Below are 19,973 nucleotides of genomic sequence, written 5' to 3'. Positions count from 1 at the left end.
TTATGAGAACTCTTGATAGCTCGGGGCACTTGGGACTTTACCCTTGCTTGTGTAGCGTCTTGAACGATGTTCATCATCTGGGAGCCTCCACTTCCGAGTTTTCTCAAGATGAACCTTGACAGATGTGTGTTGGATAGTAGCAGGAGGAGAGGAGCGAACTTTATTATTAGATGTCCGGATTACAAATCGAATGCGACGGATGGATGCCAGATCTACACCTGCTCAGTACTTGGTGCGGAGCTGAGGGTCTCGTAGGAACCATGTGCGACACAAATTGAGGGTCGATGCTATTTTGCTGGAGGGTGACTCAACGATGGTGATTAGTTGGATTCATGGTCAAGCTAGGAAGATAGGGTCACATCCCTAATTTAGGACATCTAGCACTTGGCGAGAGATTGCATCTACTTTAGGGCGAGGTATGTTTATCGAGCGGTGAATAAAAATTGCAGATTGAATTGACCTTTTATGTGGCTGATCATTCCGGCGGATTTTTTTAGGCATGCGTCCCTAGAGCCTTTTTTTTTTTTTTTTTTTTGGAGCTTTTGTTTTTTTTTTTGCTGAAATCCCTAGAGCTTTTAAAGATATCTTATTTTCTAACATATTGATATTAGAACTGCGTAAAATGCCCGCCTTAGCGGGAAGGAGGAGGAGGAGGAGGAGGAGGAGGAGCGATGTAGGATATGTTCGCGCACAAGGGGCACCTTAAGCCTTGCCTGCTACCTTTAAGGCGGTCCGAACCCAAATTCGCCATGGCTCAACATAAGCCGTTCCACGTGGACGTGGTACTTTCCAAGTCCATCCGACGCATGACACGGCATCTAAACGATAAGTTAATCTTCCCAGGCTTCTCCATATGTAGATTTGGCCTTTACCCGATAGCTTCAAAAGCCGAATCCGATGCCCGAGGAGCCACCGCACTCTGGCGGCCCCGCCGGCGACGGCGGTACCGGGCTAGTCATGGCGAACAACGAGACCGTCCGATCCTTTCTCCTGTCCGCTGCGGAGGACCGGCAGCACCTCACCGACGAGCTACGGGAACTGGCTTCGTCTCTCTCCTCCCGGAGCTCGGTCCCTTATAGATCCCTCAGGAGCATCTGGTCCGCCCTCCCCCCGGACGGCCGTCCCGCCCTCCGCCGTCTCTTCGCCGGCGTTGAATTCGTCTTCTCCCGACCCAAACGCCGGGAAAAGGTGCGAACCCCACTCGAGAGCATCAATTTTTCATTTTTTTTCTCGGAAACTTTTTTAGGGTTAGGTTTTGGTGTTTGGATGGGATTGGTAGAGCGAGGAGTTGAAGGCGAGACTGAGAAAGCTTGCGGAACTGGCAGAGAGGAGAGAGTACGAGGAGCTTGTGAAGGACATCGCGCCGAAGAAGAAGACCGTGGAGCCCTTCTCTTCTTACAAAGATCAAATAGGTTTTGGTAAAGATCTCTTCTTTGTTCTTCTGTTGTCTTGAAATAGAGATAGTAGCTGTGTGTGGTTTCTTGAAAATGTTTGGAGACTTAAGAAATCAGATTAAAATGCTACACAATCGGAAGTGGGAGTTAAGCCTCAACCCTAAACGAAACTCCTTTGCATAAAACATGAAACCCCAAGGCCTCCTGTTTCGAAGAAATGCGAGTGACTTATAGGAAGGCATACCATATGAAGGATGCAAAGCACCAAGGTTTAGACTTTCGCATGAACGTAGCCAAAAAAAAGAAAAGGTTACTGTAGATGTCCAATTAACCACAGAACTCCTCTTACCGAGTATAGATCTGGTCTACTAGATTATGTGTCCTATTAAATTCTCTTCCCGAGTTTAGAGTAGTGTGGATTTATATTTGTTCATCATAATTCAATTATCATCATTTCACAACGATGTAATCCTTTGCCCCCTTTCAGATATACCTGAGACCATGTGACCCATATTTTTGATGATTGGTCGAAGATTGGCCAAACATTTTGTTTTATGGGATTCCATCTGAAAATGACTTGGGATGGAACCCAGATGCCACAAGCTTTATTTTAGAACCTTCATGCATAAGCACATTGAAACACCAGACTGATATTATCAACCTCATTAGGATATTAGTGGATTCCTTGAACTTAAGCAATAATGATCCAGCAAAGTTTGATACTTTAGTTGTTGGTTCCTGATTTGATGTTGTCCCTTTGAATTAGTTCTAGGACAGAGCAACTTGGAGGAAGAGAAGACCCTTCCATGAAGCTTAGTTTTTCTTCTTTTTGGTGTTCTGTTAAAGAAGGACCGGGAAGAAGCCCTATAATGTAAATCTATAAGCTGGGAACTTGCAGCTTTAGCTTATGCAGGTAGAGAGCAGCTCTGGAAGTTCCTTTAACCTTAGAAAAGGGAAAAGGCACTGTTCATAGGGAACCATATTTATCTCTGAGACAAAAAAATAAATGAAACATAGTCCCCATCTGCCTTGTAAATTCTAGATGCCAGCTTTAATCATATGTTGAACTTTCATACAAGTTAAGTTATCCATACCCACTTAAATCTCTATATCTTGAAAATGGAAAAAAAAAAGAAGCCAAGCTAACCTCAATGAACCATCATTCTCAAGTCTGTGGCCAAGCTGAACTGCAACTATTCCAAGTTTCCTCTATTACACAAGAAAGTAAAATATTGAAAAAAAATTTTATTGACAAATGAACAAGCTTGCCAATCTAAATTTCTTTTTAGTGTCTCTTGAGTTAAAGCATTTATCCCTCATTACGCCGACAATAGGTGTGCTAAAACGATTTTTATTGTTGCCAATATATTCCCGATTTAGTCACTTTAACATCTCTATTCCACAAAACTAAGGATATTGATATATGAGGGGAATGTTAGGGCATTACATGTGCTCACAAGAGCACTTTTGTTGCCCTCTAACTTTATGAACTATACACAAAGAGAACATATTTTCAACCTTGAAAAAGCCCTTATAAACATGAGATATATATATATATATATATATAATATAATGTCCCATTTTAATGGTCTTCCATAACATTCCAGTTCCGGTCAACTTGAGCTAAGTGCCTCGTCCTACTCCATAGCCATTTGTTTAAGAAAATAATATATGTGAAATTCCAGAATTAAAGACTAATGCCTTCACTATACCTGTATTTGTAATAGTTCTTTTATTTCTTATCCTCTCTTTCAGTACTATACCAATCCTGGATATTTTGATCAGATATAGAATACATTTGTGCATTCGAAAAAGTGCCTCTTTAGTCAGTTTTGTTTTGCCCAAAGCTTGACCTCTCTCCACTTAATCAACTTCCTTTCAGATCTCTCAGCAAGCAAACCTGGTCATGTATATCAGTTTATTATGTCTAAGAGGAAATCTCAGATGCATTACCACTTTGTTACCCTCAATTGATTTATCATTTATCCTATTGTTAGTGGCCAGAAACTTTGTTCAGGGTGGTGCACCAGTTTTGGAAACTTGTGGTTGCACCCCGCTTCCTTAGTGTTTCCTTATTTTTTCAATTTTTATGAGAGACCCGCTTCCTGCACTATTCCTAATTTCGGCAACTAAGATTCTATTTCGTTCCAATTCTCATTAAGGAGCTTTTTGAGTGACTAATTGACATTACAATTTCTAGTACGAAGGACCTGAAGATGGAGTTCTAAATTCACAATATGAGCTCTCCCCTCTTGTCACATCCGTGGAATTCGAATATAATCCTGTAAGGCAACTATTCGCTTGAAGTTGGCCCTTAGAAATGCAACATGATTTCCAGGGAATAATTTCTCCAGCATCCTCTAGGTTGCAGAAACCTCAAAAGACTCTTGTGTTTCAGTTTGGATGAAAGATATTTCGGGATCTTTAAGTTATTTCTTTTTGTACATTTTTTTTAATATTTTGGTGTCTAATTTGATGCATCTTACTCCTCTTATTCGCATGTATCATGTATAAATGTCTTACAAGAGAAAAACTTTATATGAGTGCATATAATGGTGGTCGTGGTGGTGATTGCTTAAATATCTGGAGGCAACTGCCCATAACAACACAGTGCAAAGACTACGACTATTTTGAAGTTTTTCAGCATTGTGTAACTCAGATTCTGTCCTCTTCTGCTTACACATGACCTTACAGAGATGTGTCTAGGGTGGGTTTGTTCTATCTAGGGTTGTTCAGAGTCGTGATGGATTCTTCCTACGATTCATTGTTATCAGGATTAAAAAAACAAAGATCAAACTTGAACTGAACTGAAATTGTAGCCTAAATGCCAGACTATAAAAAATTGTCGAACATATAGTGAAGATTCATAAAAGATTTCAAATGGAGGCATTAAGGGACCAGGGTTTGTCAGTTTTCTCTTTGGCTAGCAATGGGAGTCTAAATTAATTCTTGGCAAACATATGGTCAAGATTTCGTAAAGATGACCACAGACTGACGTATTAAACCATTGTTGGTTCCATTTATGGTTATTGGCGGGAGTCTAGATTATTTCTTCTCACTAATTATCCGGATTTTACAAAAATCCCCAGCCCTGATTATAAAATATTGTCACACTTTATAGCCAGTGGTAAGTGATTGGTATCTATCAAAGTAATCCTGGTCTCGAGCATGTTAACCTGTTCTTCAAATACAAGAAGTTATTTGAAAATGTTAAGAGGATCTGTAGAACTTTAACATGGCTTTATATGAGTGAATTGTGAGATAAGGTTCACACAGCTGGGCCATAGGTGCATGTGGTTTTCTAGATACCAGTCTCATATATCACCATGTCTGTACGTATCCTATAGCTGTACCTTATTAGTCTTATAAAACTGACCTCACCAACTAGACTTGATTCACTAAATCAAAATACAATTTTATATGCACTATGTGACCTATAAAATTCAAACTGTGCTCAACTATGGCCCTAAATTGAATCCAGTCTGACCTGAACCGGTTGCAAGTAAAAAAACATGATTGGTTCCAAAGAAACCGATTTGAGTTTTACGAAGGATGATATTCACAGCCTGACAGACCAATTTGCTAAGATATGGAATTTGATTAGCCTTTGTCAGATAAGTTTATCTTGGTGCATACTTCTTGTTTCAGTCATTACCCAGATTGATATATTAAGCATTAAAGGCAAGCAACCTTTTTCTTTGACAGGTCTGCATGTTGTGCTGATAATGTTTACGGGGTATTTGGTTGGATTTGCTGCTTTCAGAGCCCTGTTCAATCATAGTTCTGTGATGGTAACTACTGAGAGCACTTCATTATTTAAACCGTACTGTTCCACTGTAATAATAGCTTGTCAAAGGTTTTCAAAGGAAATGCACATTTTGCGGCAGACGTCTAACCATGGCAGTACTGACAAACTTTGCAGAATACTGCTGGAGGCATCTTTGGATTGGTCTGTGGTATGCTACTTGAAACAGTTCTCTTTATAATTAGAACTTCAAATCAAGAAATGGTCTCTTCCAGGTCAGCATCTAATCTGAAAAAACATCTGTAGTCCTGTGGTTGCACTGAAACGGGGAATCTGGTGGCTGTTCTTGTTTTCTTACATACGCTTGTCAAATTGTTAGATTGTTTTCTTGTATATTTTAAGGAGAGATCCTCAAACCGTTGTTTTTGATGTCTGCTGTAGTTGAGAATTACATAATGTATGATACAAAAAGAAAACCTTTTCAACCAAAAAATATCAAGCTCCAGCAGTTCTTTGATTATCATAAGTTGAATTTGCCCCTCACAAAATTGCTTATACTTTGTTCATGCTAAGTGAAACGTAAGCTTAATCATCTGAGAATCTGAGATTGTTCTCCTGTGATGTCTTTTACAACATAAGTAATGGATGCTCATGAAGTGTGTAAAATTCCCATGGGTTTCAGCTCTCTCTTTTACGGAAATTCCATCGAGTGGTTTTATTGCTGGCTGTTAGAGGATAAGAAACAATGAACAGGATAACATTGTGGAGGGGGGTTATTGCTTTTAAGAAACAATGGTAGAATACTTATTTAAATTGTTACCATATCCAATGCAGAGGTCATCCACAGAATCTAAAATCCATTTAGATGATGTTACTTGCTGAATATGATGTCGTGCATCATGGTGCCTTTTTATTAGTCTGATGCAGATAAAAGTAGAACTTTATTGGTAATGTACAGAATATGTTAATAAAAATTTGCTTTTATCCCATGTTCCTAAGAGATTAGTTTGGCATCTGATTACTGTTAGTGAATAGAATCGATCTTGGCTTTTATCCCATACAAGACAAACAGTAAAATGCATCCGCAGGCAGACAACTTGAAAAAAGTAAAGGATGGCAAAGGTGCTTTGTCTTGCTTATCTTTTCGTTGGGTGCTACACTTGTTTATTATGTTGATACCTTAGGATGAAGCTAGATCCTGTGAAATATGATTGCCAAATACCTACACAGGGGCAATATGTTGATCTTCAATGCTGGACATCCAAGCTAAAGTTAGACGTAGAAATGATCATGGATTTTTTTTTTTATTCGAAGGATAAGAATTTTCAGCCTGTGTAAGTCAATAATTGATTTGCTTTACCTGGAAGTTAATAACCATTTTGTAGATTCCGGCATTAGTTGTTTGGTTCGATACGCGCGATTGCATTACTCAAGTCTTCTAGTCATTACCATTTTGCAGCTTCTGAGGTTAGTCCTTTGTAGTGGTTCAAACTACTGACCAGTTTTGTTCAAGTGCTGTCGTGGTAAGCTCTTGTTTGCTTTCACAAAAAATGGATCATTTATAAAAAAAATACAAAAAATTAATAAAATTAACTTAAATAAGAAACCATATAAATATAAACTTATATTAGTGAAGTACACCTATAAAAAGCCCCAGAATACAGTTTCAGAAAAATATGGAATAAAATAGCAAAATGCAAAAAGTCTAAACGAAGGATACATAAAGGAGATGTTTATAAGTAATGTCAAGTAATATAAAAGATTAGAACATAGAAGAAATTTGATAGAAATATAATGATATATTAAAATTGATGTGCTCTTAGGGTAAATAATGAACTGGAAATATGAAATAGAATATAAAAAAAATAAAAATGCATAGAAAACATAACAAAATTCTGATAAAAATAAGCTGAAACACGAGAATACATTGCAAAAGAAAAATGATCAATTTGAAAGAGATAGCAAATGATGTAAAACAAAGATAGAAGAAATATATAGTATCTAAAATAAAATGAACAAAAAATAAAATTTTAAAAAATAAATCTGAGAATAAATATAAACATATAAACATATTTAAGAAAACCAAAAACACAAATTATTAGAGAAATATATATTAAAAAATATAGAAATATATAATCAAATAATAAAGTATCATCGTATTGAACTAAAAATATATCAAAATGATAGTCTAAAATAAAATCAGATATAAAAAATAAGTTGATGGGATGATGTTGGGGCACGGAGAGGGGAGAGGTAGGGGAGAGGAGAGGAGGGGGTCGGTAGGGGGTGGTCGGCTTGTAAGATTGGGGTGAGGGTGTGAGCACGGAAAAGGATGGCAGACAACGGGCAGGGGTGTGTATACATATATGTATGTATGTATGTATGTATGTATGTATATTCAGGTCTTCTGACGTAGTTTTACACTTTCCATCTTAATGTGCATTTCACTTATATGTATCCACTTATCTCAGGTTGAAAATCCATATCAATGGTTTAGATATGCAAATTATATAGATGTATGTATATATACACACATGTATACACATAGAGACATATTTAGGGCGTTACTTTACATATTGCACTTAATATTTTGCCAATATTGTGCATTAAACCTTCGTTTATATCTATTTATGAATACTAACCATGATCTTTGGCTAAGTTAATCAGGGATAAAGAATAACTATGTTACCCTTGGGTACTCTAAACTAAAATCTTCGATCCTCCTATCTTGTCATGCCCTTATGTCACGATTGTAGTTGCACCTTATTCCATTTCTTGCCCTTCTTTTTTTTTTTTTGCTAAAAAAAAAAGAAGAAGGGGGGAGGAAGGGACAAGCCCAACCTCGCGTAGCAGCCCCCACTGGGCCTCCCACCCCGCCAGGAGAATGTTCGATGCGGGCAAACCGGGTCGTGTGTTGGGCACGCCGACCTATTTTACTTATACCCTCCCCACCCGTGAGCCGGCTCGGTTACCCGACCCGACCCTCCGTGTGAGTACGTCACACCTGGCACCACCCAGGCTACCAGCCGACCAGTAGCACTTCCAGACCCCGTGTCCAGGCGTGGAGCATTCGGTCCCCAAATTTAATCGACGCCCGTGCATTTCGAACCTGAAACCACTTGGTTGGAAGTAAACGCCCCGTTCCAACTGAGCTACCACCTTGGTGGCTATTTCTTGCCCTTTTTCACCGGTCGATCCAACCTCAGTCTTGCTCTTCTGCATTGACCAGTCTCACTAGTTCTTTCTAGACCCTGCCCTCTATTCGTACCCTCCCCACATCTTAATCCCTTTTGTACATACATACTTTCAAGTTTAGGGCCTATTTGGAAGACCATGTAGATTATATATCCTTCACATATTGGCATTAGCTTTGTCTTATAATTTTCTTCTAAAAAAGACATGTTTATTTTTTAAGAAAAACTGTTATAGTCCACCAGCCATTTCATTGGGGGGAATAAAATGGAGTTTTTTTCTCTCCTTTTGATAAGGGTTAAATATCTAGTTACATACATAGTCTATCAGCCACAAGCCCCTCAGCCTGCAGCTCGAAGGCAATGTCTCTATCTACCATCATGATCCGAATATTTTGGAGCAAAAGGCGGTAACCATCCACACCACTGGTATACCCCTTTTTCGGAGGAGCAAATGTCATTTTCTATAGCCCGATTGGAGCAAGTAGAAGGTAGGTAAATATACGATCCGGTGACGGTACCGGGGTTAAGCTCCCATTTTCCAATTCCCGTTGCTTTCCTGGGGCCCGTTCGAGGTGACGGCTAGAGTCCACGGGAATGCGAGTCTTGGGGCTCTGTCACGTGAACGCCGCTGCTTCACGCCCACCTATTTGCTATTGCCACGTGAGCACGGCGGTTTATCACGTGAGCGCTGCATAACTGGAACCCTTCTCCTGCCACCTCTCTCTCTTGAGCCTTGGCTGATGAGAGAGGAAGAGGCGGCTCTCTCTCTCTCTCTCTCTCTCTCTCTCTCTCTCTCTCTAAAAAAAAAAGAGAAAAAAAATCTGTGGGCTGATCTTGACCCGGACATCTTACCTACTACGAAAGTACTGAATACGATGAAGTGCCCAAACATATTACCTGCTCTTAGTCTTAGAATAGCATCGGAGACGAACTTGGAAGTCCTGTTCTAATTAATGCTGGTTTCTCCATATGTTAATATATTATTCATTATTCTAGAGAATGGTGGAGGCTACTTATGGGATAATATAGGGTTTGGTATGACTCCTAAGGCTCGTTTGGTTCGTGTAAAGTATTTTCTCTCCGAAAAATATGATTTTTGAAAAATAAATTTCTAAAAAGATGATGCCTAGAAAAGTACTTTTGGCATGTTTTGTTGACCATAGAAAAGTGACAAATTTCCAAAATACTTATTTTTGGTTGGCCATCCACTTTCCTGTAAAAGTTATGTATAATTCCTATTATACCCTTAATAAAAATTAGGTCTTTAATGCCTTTTTAATTCTTCTTTAATGCTAAAGGACCTTTTTGGGAAAAAATAAAAATAAAGTGATTCCCGCCTTATGAAAAAGTAACTTTTCTATTTTTCTCATGGGAAAGACTTTCCCATGAAATGTAGGAATCATATTCTCATCGGAATATAACTTTTCCATCTCTCTCCTTTGAAAACTCCAACTAAACGAAAGGCATTTCATTACTTTCCCGTTGACCACACTTTTCCCTTTTCTTTTCCCGCAAACCAAACGAGCCCCTAGTGCGTTATATCTATAACCATCCGATATCGTAGAAATTTCCTTGTGACTAAATGCTAGATTAAAGTTTGGGTGAAAAATAAATCAATGTTAGATTCTTATTTTATTTACTAACATTGTTGGTGAATTCAACGCACGCCTAGAATTGCAGAAATAAAAATTTGCGGCATGTCTTAGTTGTTATAAATATCCTCGCGGAGTACTTATAGTTGAAGATTGTATCATTGATGCCATTTTAGTTTGCCCCATCAAATTCTTATTATGCACTAAATTCGTAAACATTTTGGGGTATAGGAGATGCAAATATTGCCACGGCTTGCCTGAGAATCCAACCTAAGACCAATTTACTACAAAGACAACCTTTATTTTCTTTCGTTAAAGTTAGGCATGATAAGAGGATACGAGATGTAAATTAGAGTTGCTATAGTGGTCACAGGTCACATGCTTTTGCTTAAAAATCGATGATTTTAAGCTCAAATTCTAGATGGTATATGCGTAGAAATTCGTATCTGAGTTTAATTATAGTATGGGTATATCTCCCTTCTGCCTCTCTCTCTCTCAAAGAAAGGGTTTTAAAGGGGCAATAGAAGGATGAGCTTTCTGTAATTCAGAAACATTATTCAATCCGTTAGTATTGTCTCCTTCTTCAACTAACACCACACAAGTTGTCCATGTAAAGCACGCACATAAAAATCTATATAAATTGACTGAGTTATCTAAATTACCAAATCATCTCCTAGTAAATTTTTTTTTATGCCATAAAAGAGTTTGGTCTCATATTTGATATCAAATGTAGGTCCAAACTAGCTAGTTGGGCAATGAATATGGGTAAATTGTATCCTGGCATCCACCAACATGGCCATCTACCATACCAATGAGATCGTCTTATTTCTATAGACTTCATTCATCGTGTGCCTATCTCGGTGATTAGCCCATAGAAATGAGACAATCTGATGCATGGCTATGTGATGCATGCGGGGGAGAAAATAATTTCTCATAAATATGAGTCTGCATTAAATTATCTATGGTGTAGGTTGCATGAGCTTCAACCAAGATCGATGGCTCCAAATGGTGTTTTCAGATTAATTGATTTGTTTCGGACAACCATTGGCCTTCGATACGAGACAACCAACTGTAAGAGACGAAGATTCATACAGTTGGTGCCCTCAAGCAATTGTCTTTTTTTGAGATGAACTGTCGAACAAATGTCAAGTGGTTATCCTCAAGCTTGAGGGCGGCGTCCCAGATGAGACAATAAGTGCAGCTTTAGGGAAGCCTGGCTTTCATTTCAAAGGATGTATCTCACAATGATCTAAACAAGCATCCAAAAAGGAAATCTGAGTGCGTTCAAGGCAAGGGATATGATAAAAATAGGCTTTTGTACATATATTACGGAATTAGCTAAGAGAAGCAACATCATGATGATAAAAATCCTGGCTGGATAAAACTAAATCTCCATAAAAATATTAACTAAGGTAGCTTTCTTGAGCATCTCCTTCAACTGCATGCATCTGCTAACTTATGATCTTCAAAAGTATCATTATTAGGTTGCTACTTTATCTTATTAGGGTTGGGAGTCATGCTACCTTCATTGAGATTAGGAGTCCTAGGGATGTCAGATGACGTACCTTGTTGCATCTCTTTCAATGATACGCATATACATACATATACAAAAATAGTTGTAGATATTTATGTGCATGCATATATGCCTGTGCGCCCGCCTGTGTGCGCGTGTGTGCTGCTTAATTAGATCATCTCTATATGCTTTCCATATTCTAAAAGTCAAAAGTGCCAACAATATAGTTGCTAAAGTCATTGAGCATTAATACCTCTTTGAGTCCTATTTTTAGCTTTACATCCTTGTGAGTGTTAAAAGAAAGAGAAAAATCAAAGTAACATCTTCCATGACATTGAATCTATAAGCTTGATTAGTCAACCGTAATTATCATATCCAAACTCATCACATGGAAGCATGACCTACTATTGAATTAAAGAATCATGTGTTTTTCTAATTGATTATTTTATTTATTGCTATACTAGAACGGCCTAATTCTTATCTACTGCTCATCCTCATTTCACATCCCCATACATGTATGTGCGAGAGCCTAGGCTTCCAGAGAGATCAAGTTCAAGCTCACAGAATTAGAGTTGTGTTAATTAGAGGGTCGAGATGAGAGCTGAGTTCTCTCAGAATTAGACCCTCTGTCTTCTTGTCCAAGGTGATCATGCCGTCCCACGAAGTGTTGATCACACGGATGCATGCTATGACCATCTCTGAGGATTAAAAAAAGTTTGCGAAAGGCCAAAATAGCTTATTGTTAAATATTTTATTTTATGGATGTGACTCCACTTCACTAATTTAATTTATCAAATTTATCCACTCCTGGCGCGAATGTAGGTTGCTTGGGCGCATTGCACGTGAAAGCTTGGCGAGGAACAAGAAAAGTTGGCAAGGTGGGATGGGTCTTGAGATTGTGGTCATTATTTATGGCCTTAGAGATGGAACTGGCTGATTCTTCAGTCTTTATTTATTTATTTATTTCGCGTGGAATCAACATTTGTCCCAAAAACTTAAATCAATAGAATAAGATGAATTTATTTATATATTTTATATTTTTTTATATTCTTTCTCATATGTGGACCGAATTTTTTTTTAATTAGAGCAAAAATTCTGAGTTTGAATTCTGCCTCCGCACTTATTAATTTCATTATTAAAAAAAATTTCACATCTTGGACTCATCCATTAAAAAGAAATCCGGCCCATATATAAAGCAGAGTGTAAGAAAATATAAAATATATAAATAAATTTATTTTATTGTATTAGCTTAAATTTTTGAAATAAGTAATGATTTTAACAAAGAGTAATGATCGGCTAGCTCTGATTTTTTGTTTTGGTCGAACAAGGACTCTTCTCTTGTCGTAAAACGATCTTCGTCTGGTGTGGTCCAACCCATAGGCGGAGCCGCCCTCATCCCTCTATTGCTCTGTGCTCCTTGCGGCTTCGCTCGGCTTTTACCTGCCGACGGCAAATTGGCAATAGCGACAAACCTTCTGGTCTCTGTCATTCATGCTAGAGGACCTGAGTACCATGCAGCGCCCACCAAACCAACCCCTTGTTTTGAGATAAATTATTCCACACACTGCATGCACCATCAACTATCTGATACTAGAGCACCATCACAAGTTAAAATGAGACGTTACGTAGGACCCTTAGGCCATATGAATGAGAGTTGAGTCACATTGGTTTGGGACACATTTAACGTATTTATCCATCGTATATATTCTCCAGTAGGGGTTTGCTATGTCGTAATGTCGGAAGCCCTCTTTCTTACAGAAGGAAAGATAAAAAGAACGAACCATGCCCATCCTGCTGATTGTGGCATTCGCATTTACCTATATATAAAGAGATCGATGCATAGATTAGCGAACGATTCCAATATTTCCTCTCGAGTCAATGACATGGCTCAGGTGATGTGGTTCAAGTAGGACTATGTTACATTGATTAGTATTACTTTGTGTGTTGAAAGTGTCGTTGTAAAGTATATTTTTTATTATATAAAAGATATCCTAAGATTTCCCTCTCACATGATGGGGCAACCTTGGCGGTGCATTTTCAAGAACTTCAGCCGTACGCGTCGGCGGATGACGAGAAATTATTAGGCGGACCGGCCCGCCTTTGATCTTGGATGAGATCGCTCCATTTTTCCACCTCTCTCTTTTTTTATATATGTAATAGCAACATGCGTTAGACTAATTTGATCATGGATCCATATTAGATTTTAGATCTGATCCATCTACAAATTTCTCTTCTATGACCCTAGGTCTGAAATGAGAGACCAACGCCATGCCACTATGCGTGCATCTGCCTTATATCCCTGTTCGAACATATTGTTACATGCATCATACATTCCTCAATGAATGAAATTTGCTAAGATCTAGTATTTCTTTGCGGTGCGCTATTTGCACCAGCTTAATTGGCACCATTAGGAGATAGACGATCATCAAATAAGGCACACCATAAATAACATGTAAGATGCCTTATTTGATTGTCATCCATTTTTCGATGGCAATCATTATATGATGCCCAGCACTCTGTGATGCAAACTAAAGATCCAAGCTCATTTAATGAATATTTTTCTTTTAGGCCCGACAATATAACACCGTACGCCTGCACTCTGGTGTGGCTGTGCCGGCTTCCACCGCATGCTCCACATCAACTGCAGTGTGATCATCATTGCTACCACCTTTGCTGCCATGAAGACCAGCCGCTATCAACATCTCCGGGACCTTAGTGTTGGAAGCGTAAGAGGAAGATCTTAATGCAGTGCAGGCAATATTAGAGGCGATGCAAGCGTTGTTTAGGAGATATTCTCTTTTACTTTTTATTTGGAGGGGAACTTGCGTTAGATCTAAGGTAAATCCCATTCATGGAAGGAACTTAGAGGTTGCCACCAAGGTGGTAGCTCAGTGGAGCTGGGTGTTGTCTTTTAACCGCATGGTTACAAGTTCAAATCGCCCTGCGTGTCGATTAAAATGTGGTGATACTGCTTGGACATGGGGTCTAGGAGCGCTTATTGGTTCGCCGGAAACTTTGGTGGTGTCAGATGTGATATACTCACCTTTGGGTGGGAAGGGTATGAGTAAAACTTATCTGCCCGCATCGAACATTCTCCTAGTGGGGCGGGGGCCCAGTGAGGGCTGCTATGTGGGGGTGAGCTTGTCCCTTCCTCCTCCTACCCCTCCTTTCAGCCAAAAAAAAAAAAAAAGAACTTAGTGGTTGAAAATTTGAAATGCATCTGGACGGGAAGATCGACAGATGCCCGCATGATGGCTCGGGGTGAAACGGGCTTCTGCGCATGAGACCGTCGAGGTAAAAATGTTCAAATTAAGTAATTTATGGAGGGTGAACATGAAAAAAAAAAAAAGCAAATGATAACATACCATGAGAAGGGCAACTTTTGAAGAATTTTCTTGTACCCTACCCTATTTCCTATCATTGGTGCATTTATTGAGAGATCAACTAAAATACTGCCATCTCTTGAATATTCAATCTCAAATGTCAGGTCCAGTGAGATATTTTCAAAACTGAGCTAATAGAATATTTTGCAGAATAATGTTTCAATTACAAAATTTTTGTTGAGTAATGTCTCAATTACAAAAAAAAAAATATTTTTTTTTGAACCAATTAGGATTTAGTCTTAACCTAGTGTGGGCAACATGATAAACTTAACTCCAGATATGGACATAGAAAATTTCCAAACTCTTATAGCTCATTCAACTCTTGCTCCCCAGACCATAGTTTTGGTAGTTTTGCAGGTTTGCTATCATTAAGCAAAATAGCAGGTCCCTACCTTTTAAATTTTGGCACCTTTATTGAGTTCTAAATACTTTGGCATTTGGATCATTCGTTTCCAACTCCTTGGTTTTATGTGCTAAATTGCTAATTCTGATCAAGTACTCAAGACCTTCCTATGTATCGTATGAGCACGTATCAAACTAGGTCATGGTAGTAGTCTTCCATTGAAGCAGAGGATGTTGCTTGTCTCAAGACAAAAGCTTGCTCTCAAAGTAGGAACTTGTTTGGTTTGTGGAAAAAAAAACTCACTACAATATATTTCGTGAAGGCCAATATCTAGATATATCATACATGAAAAAATATTTTTGGTATATTTGGTTGATATAGAAAGCACACTTTTCAGAATATATTATATTTGCTTGAGCATCTATATATTTTCATTGGAAAGTTGTGTAAAATATCTTTTACGTCTTTAACAAATTAACTACAAGAAGAAAAAAAAAAAAGGAGATATAAGCCATTGAAATTAAAGGCATTTTTGGAAAAAAAAATTACCTTGATTCTTAGACTCTCAATCCATGAAAAAGTTGATTTTCTATGTTCTACATAAATTTCTATTGCTCCTAAGAAGTAAAAAATTTAGTCTCATAAAAAAATTATTTTTTCATCTCTCTCATTTGAAACTTCCAATCAAGCATAAGCCATTGTCATTTTCAGTTTGATCATGCTCCCCTCTTTGCCTTTTCGCAAACCAAATGAGTTTTAAAAAATCTTCATATCGCATCATGTCCTATAATTGGAACTGCATTAACGTGTGTTTCGCATGTGATTGATTTGACGAAGGTAGTAGATAAATAGAGCTTGCATGCCTGCCAGAATGCTCCCTTCTCATACTCCTGGGAACATCACTTTCCAAGATCAACCCTAGAACCAGTCTCCAGCTCAATATCTGGGAAAGAGATGCTACTTAATGAATCAAAGAACCAATTAGCAACACACTATGTCCTTTCGTCACCTGACAATGAGACACCGCTCAATAAAGAACTAATTACAACTTGATACGATCTCAAGAAGTAAAAGGTAAGATGGAAAAGTTAAGCATCAACTCATACAGGTCTTAATGTGTGAGATTGCCATAATACTACTTGTATTTGTGAACAATAAATTAGTGTTAATTGGATAGAAATATATTTATACGATTTTGATCTCATCTAGTTTGGCAGCCAAAAAAAAAAGAGGTAGAGCAACAGGAAACCCGACGCCCGGGACGTGGGACCCAGCGCGCTCGCCCCACGAGCCCAGACGCATACAACGAACCTTTACGTGGCGCTGCCTCCACCGTCCTTCCGAGGACGGCTCGTGACTTCCCCTGGTGCCCACGTGCCGGACGCCGCCATGTGTCCGATGACAGCTCACGCTGGAAGAGAGAGCCAACGCCTAACGGAGCCGCCGTTACGGCTAACAACACGTGGCAACAGTTTGGTCGTCGGCTCCTAACGCCTTTTCCATCAATCTAACAGCGGGGAGCCAGAAGCAAGCGCCACTATAAATGGAAAACCCCAGCCCCGGCGCGAGAAAAAGATCAGTCAGTGGCATACCAGAAGCTTAGTTTCTATTATTTCTTCGGCTTCGGAGTTCTCTCGTGCTTCGATTTGCCATGAGAGCAGCGGTTCTGATCCGGACCAGCTCGGTCCCGGCCCGGCCCCAACTCGTCGCCGATCAGGACTCCGGCGCAGGGGTCTCCTTCCTCCGGCGGAGCCTCAGCGCCAGGTTCTACCCCCGCTCGGCCGCTCTGCACGTCGACGTAAAGGAGAGGAGGGAGTCCCCTTCATATCTCCACCGGCGGGCGAGATCGGAGGCGGATCTCACCGGATCAGACTGTCCGATCCCTATCATGCCGCGATCGCCGCTCCCGGAGGAGAAGCTGTTGGATCGGAAAGGAAGGGGGTTAGACTTTGGAGCGATCGGCACGGAGGCAGCGGTGGCGGCAGCGGTGCCGGAAGAGGAGGAGGAAGTGGTGGTGGAGTATTCGGGCGGTGGAGTAGGGAAGGGGAGCAAGATAGGAGGCGGGGGCGCCAGCGGTGGCAGAGGAAGTGAGGAGGGTGACCAGAGCGAGAACCGGAGGATCGGCGACTACTACCAGGAGATGCTCAGGGCCGATCCTGGGAATCCACTCCTCCTGCAGAATTACGGAAGGTTCCTGCACGAGGTACACAAAGACAAAATCCCCCAAAACTTATGATCAAATCCCTCCTATTTCTCCTCTGTTTTCCTTTCCTCGTTTTCATGCGAATTAGATCGATAAATTGATTTATTCCCTGTTTTTGTTGAATAAAGGTGGAGGGAGACGCGAAGAGGGCGGAGGAGTACTACGGGCGGGCGATACTGGCGAGCCCGGGGGACGGGGAGGTGCTGTCGCTCTACGGGAAGCTGGTGTGGGAGACGCACAGGGACGGGGAGAGAGCCGAAACTTACTTCGAGCGAGCCGTCGAGGCCTCGCCTGACGACTGGTATCCCTCTTCCCCTCTTCTTACTCTTTCTTTCGTACAAAAGAAAAGCAAAAAGAAACATCTCGGATCTTGATTCTTCTGATCCGTCTGATCATGCTAAACGTTCTTCGAGATTCGAAACTTGTTACTCACTAGTTGGTGTGACAAACAGCTACGTGCTGGGGTCGTATGCGAAGTTCCTGTGGGACGCGGAGGAGGAAGCAGACGAGGATGATGGTGAGAGGGGAGCGATCCCACCGTTGGTGGAAGCTTTCTGATCTGATCTTATCTTGATGGACGTCCGTTAATCTGACCGTAGATTACCGTTTCTCATGCGCGATGCATGTATCATATATCATGTGCAGTCTGTAAATAGTGACGAGATTTTTATTAGAGTGAGTAATTAATGAATAAAGCAAAGCAGCCGGAATAATAACAGGAACAAGGGATGAAGCAGTAGAAGGACGGAAGAGGGCTATTGATGTGTATGGCAACTTTATTGTGCTGCCCAGGGGAGTGAGTGGGAGTGGGGACGGTATTTGTTGCTGCTTCGTTTTGTCTTCTTTCTTCTCTCTTTTTCAAGTAATTTTTAAAGTAAAAGTTTGTGAAAAAGAAGGAAAACAACTTGGGTGTTGGTCTTGTCAGAGATTAATTTCGTGCGAATTTGCAGCGCAAGAAAGTACGTTAGGCTACTACCTCCATAACTGTAGTTGTACGGGATCGGAATTTTATTTAGAAGATAAAGCTGGACTGTTGGCAAAAGCCTCATGCATTGGTCGCACTTTTTTAGTATGCCACGCCCACTTGGGTTTTGGGAATCTATCTATTCGCTTCACAAAGCTGCCTCCTCCCTACACAAATATAAATGGGAAAACAAAGCTTCAATTAGCCACGGTTGTGATGATACAATAATTGAAAAGTGAGGGGGTTTGATTTAAAAGGATAATTATACTAAGCTTTTATTTTGAGAGTAGTGAATTTGTCTCCTCAGGCTTGGGCTCTTAGGTGGAGCAAGTGGTTGCAAGAAAGTGGATAAAGAAATAAATTCAGATCTTCTGCAGTGCATATTTTGCACTATAGAGAGCTATTCATCATTGGATAGCTATTGTGTCATCTATTTTAGAAATGGATGGCCATCATTTATCTCCAAAATAAAGATCATCGTGTTGCATGCCAAATATGTGGCTTTGGATGCCAAACATGATGCATGGGGAGATGACCCGTAGCTTCCTATTTTGGAGATGGACGATATGGTGGCTATTCAAGGATGTATTGTACTCTGCGTTACATGTTATATATTGCAAATTTAAGTAGAATGAACTTAATGAATATTTTTTTTGCCCAAACACATAAATATACTAATCTACGTAGACGAGAGCATGTCGGACATGATGGATACATATCCACCAACTATAATGCATATGTGGAACTTTGCAAAGAATTCTCTGTGGCTTATTTAGAACCTAAAAATGCATAATCACTCTATCTATAATCATAATTCTTTAGATATCGGCATGATTGATGATGTGATGTCAACTTGAGCACCTCATTGCGCAATCCAGGTCAATATTTTTTAAACTCCAAATACAGGGAATAAAATTCTCACTAAAAACTTAATTATCTTCAGTATATATTTAAATTTAATGAAACAAACACTTTTAATCAAACAAGCTTTTGCTATGACATGTATCCATCTTTGCTTCTTCCACGAAAAGGTGCATACTTTATAATCCTATATTTTTCAGCACCAATGACCTAAAATATCGCATTGATTCGTTCCAAGTTCGGTGCATGTTCGAAAAAAATTCAGTTCAACTCTCATTTATTGCATTTACAAGTCTACGTATGGAGGATATTTTGATATTTTAACCAATGTCATCGTCGCAGATTTTCTCTTCCCCCCCCCCCCCCCCCCCCCCCCCCCCCACTTTTTCCTGTGAAAATCTCTTTCAATCTTATCTTTTCTTGTCTTCTTCTTCTTCTTGTTTTTTTTTCGAGAGGACACTTCTAGAGTAATCTGGATCGGTTGAAAGACAAAACTACTCCTATTTGCTTAATAAAGTTGATCTGGGGGGTTAAAGCAACAACTTCCGCTAGGTCAAAGCACCAAACTAGCTCTAAGCCTCTAACTGCATCAATACAACGAACACCTATAATCTATAAACATCTATCGTTCAAGTTTTGGATACTCCTGAAATACCTCACATTTGGCCCTTGTTAGTCAACTAACTCTCGTCAATTTAGGAACTGCGTTAGTAGTCCCAAGTCCCAAGCCACTCTAATCATAATAAAAGGTGTCTCAAAAGAATCTCTCAGTTAAAATCTC

The 19,973-nt window shown here is 39.7% G+C and overlaps 2 protein-coding genes across 2 annotated transcripts; both read left to right on the top strand.

The window, feature by feature from the left end:
- Positions 1 to 849: 849 nt before the first annotated feature.
- Positions 850 to 5,671, top strand: LOC103711760. Its single transcript, XM_008798028.4, has 4 exons — positions 850 to 1,188; positions 1,280 to 1,418; positions 5,100 to 5,185; positions 5,317 to 5,671. The coding sequence occupies exons 1-4, from the start codon at positions 898 to 900 to the stop codon at positions 5,443 to 5,445; spliced, it is 645 nt and encodes a 214-aa protein (XP_008796250.2). The 5' UTR covers positions 850 to 897; the 3' UTR covers positions 5,446 to 5,671.
- Positions 5,672 to 16,724: 11,053 nt separating this feature from the next.
- On the top strand, positions 16,725 to 18,271 carry LOC103711759. Its single transcript, XM_008798026.4, has 3 exons — positions 16,725 to 17,367; positions 17,496 to 17,668; positions 17,820 to 18,271. Exons 1-3 carry the CDS (start codon positions 16,816 to 16,818, stop codon positions 17,923 to 17,925), a joined length of 831 nt encoding a protein of 276 aa, XP_008796248.2. The 5' UTR covers positions 16,725 to 16,815; the 3' UTR covers positions 17,926 to 18,271.
- The last annotated feature ends 1,702 nt before the right edge of the window (positions 18,272 to 19,973 follow it).

Source organism: Phoenix dactylifera, chromosome 2 (assembly GCF_009389715.1).
Source record: "Phoenix dactylifera cultivar Barhee BC4 chromosome 2, palm_55x_up_171113_PBpolish2nd_filt_p, whole genome shotgun sequence".
NCBI classification, from domain to species: domain Eukaryota; kingdom Viridiplantae; phylum Streptophyta; class Magnoliopsida; order Arecales; family Arecaceae; genus Phoenix; species Phoenix dactylifera.
The sequence above is the reverse complement of the archived record's forward strand: the minus strand, read 5'-3'. Positions and strand labels throughout refer to the sequence as shown.

What these genes read in the sequence shown, in the direction of transcription:
- LOC103711760 (XM_008798028.4), top strand. Translation starts at nt 898, where the DNA reads ATGCCCGAGGAGCCACCGCACTCTGGCGGCCCCGCCGGCGACGGCGGT. An exon ending in GACCCAAACGCCGGGAAAAG is followed by an intron (nt 1,189 to 1,279) that starts GTGCGAACCCCA and finishes TGGGATTGGTAG; the next exon opens with AGCGAGGAGTTGAAGGCGAG. An exon ending in TCAATCATAGTTCTGTGATG is followed by an intron (nt 5,186 to 5,316) that starts GTAACTACTGAG and finishes CAAACTTTGCAG; the next exon opens with AATACTGCTGGAGGCATCTT.
- LOC103711759 (XM_008798026.4), top strand. Translation starts at nt 16,816, where the DNA reads ATGAGAGCAGCGGTTCTGATCCGGACCAGCTCGGTCCCGGCCCGGCCC. An exon ending in ACGGAAGGTTCCTGCACGAG is followed by an intron (nt 17,368 to 17,495) that starts GTACACAAAGAC and finishes TGTTGAATAAAG; the next exon opens with GTGGAGGGAGACGCGAAGAG. An exon ending in GAGGCCTCGCCTGACGACTG is followed by an intron (nt 17,669 to 17,819) that starts GTATCCCTCTTC and finishes TGTGACAAACAG; the next exon opens with CTACGTGCTGGGGTCGTATG.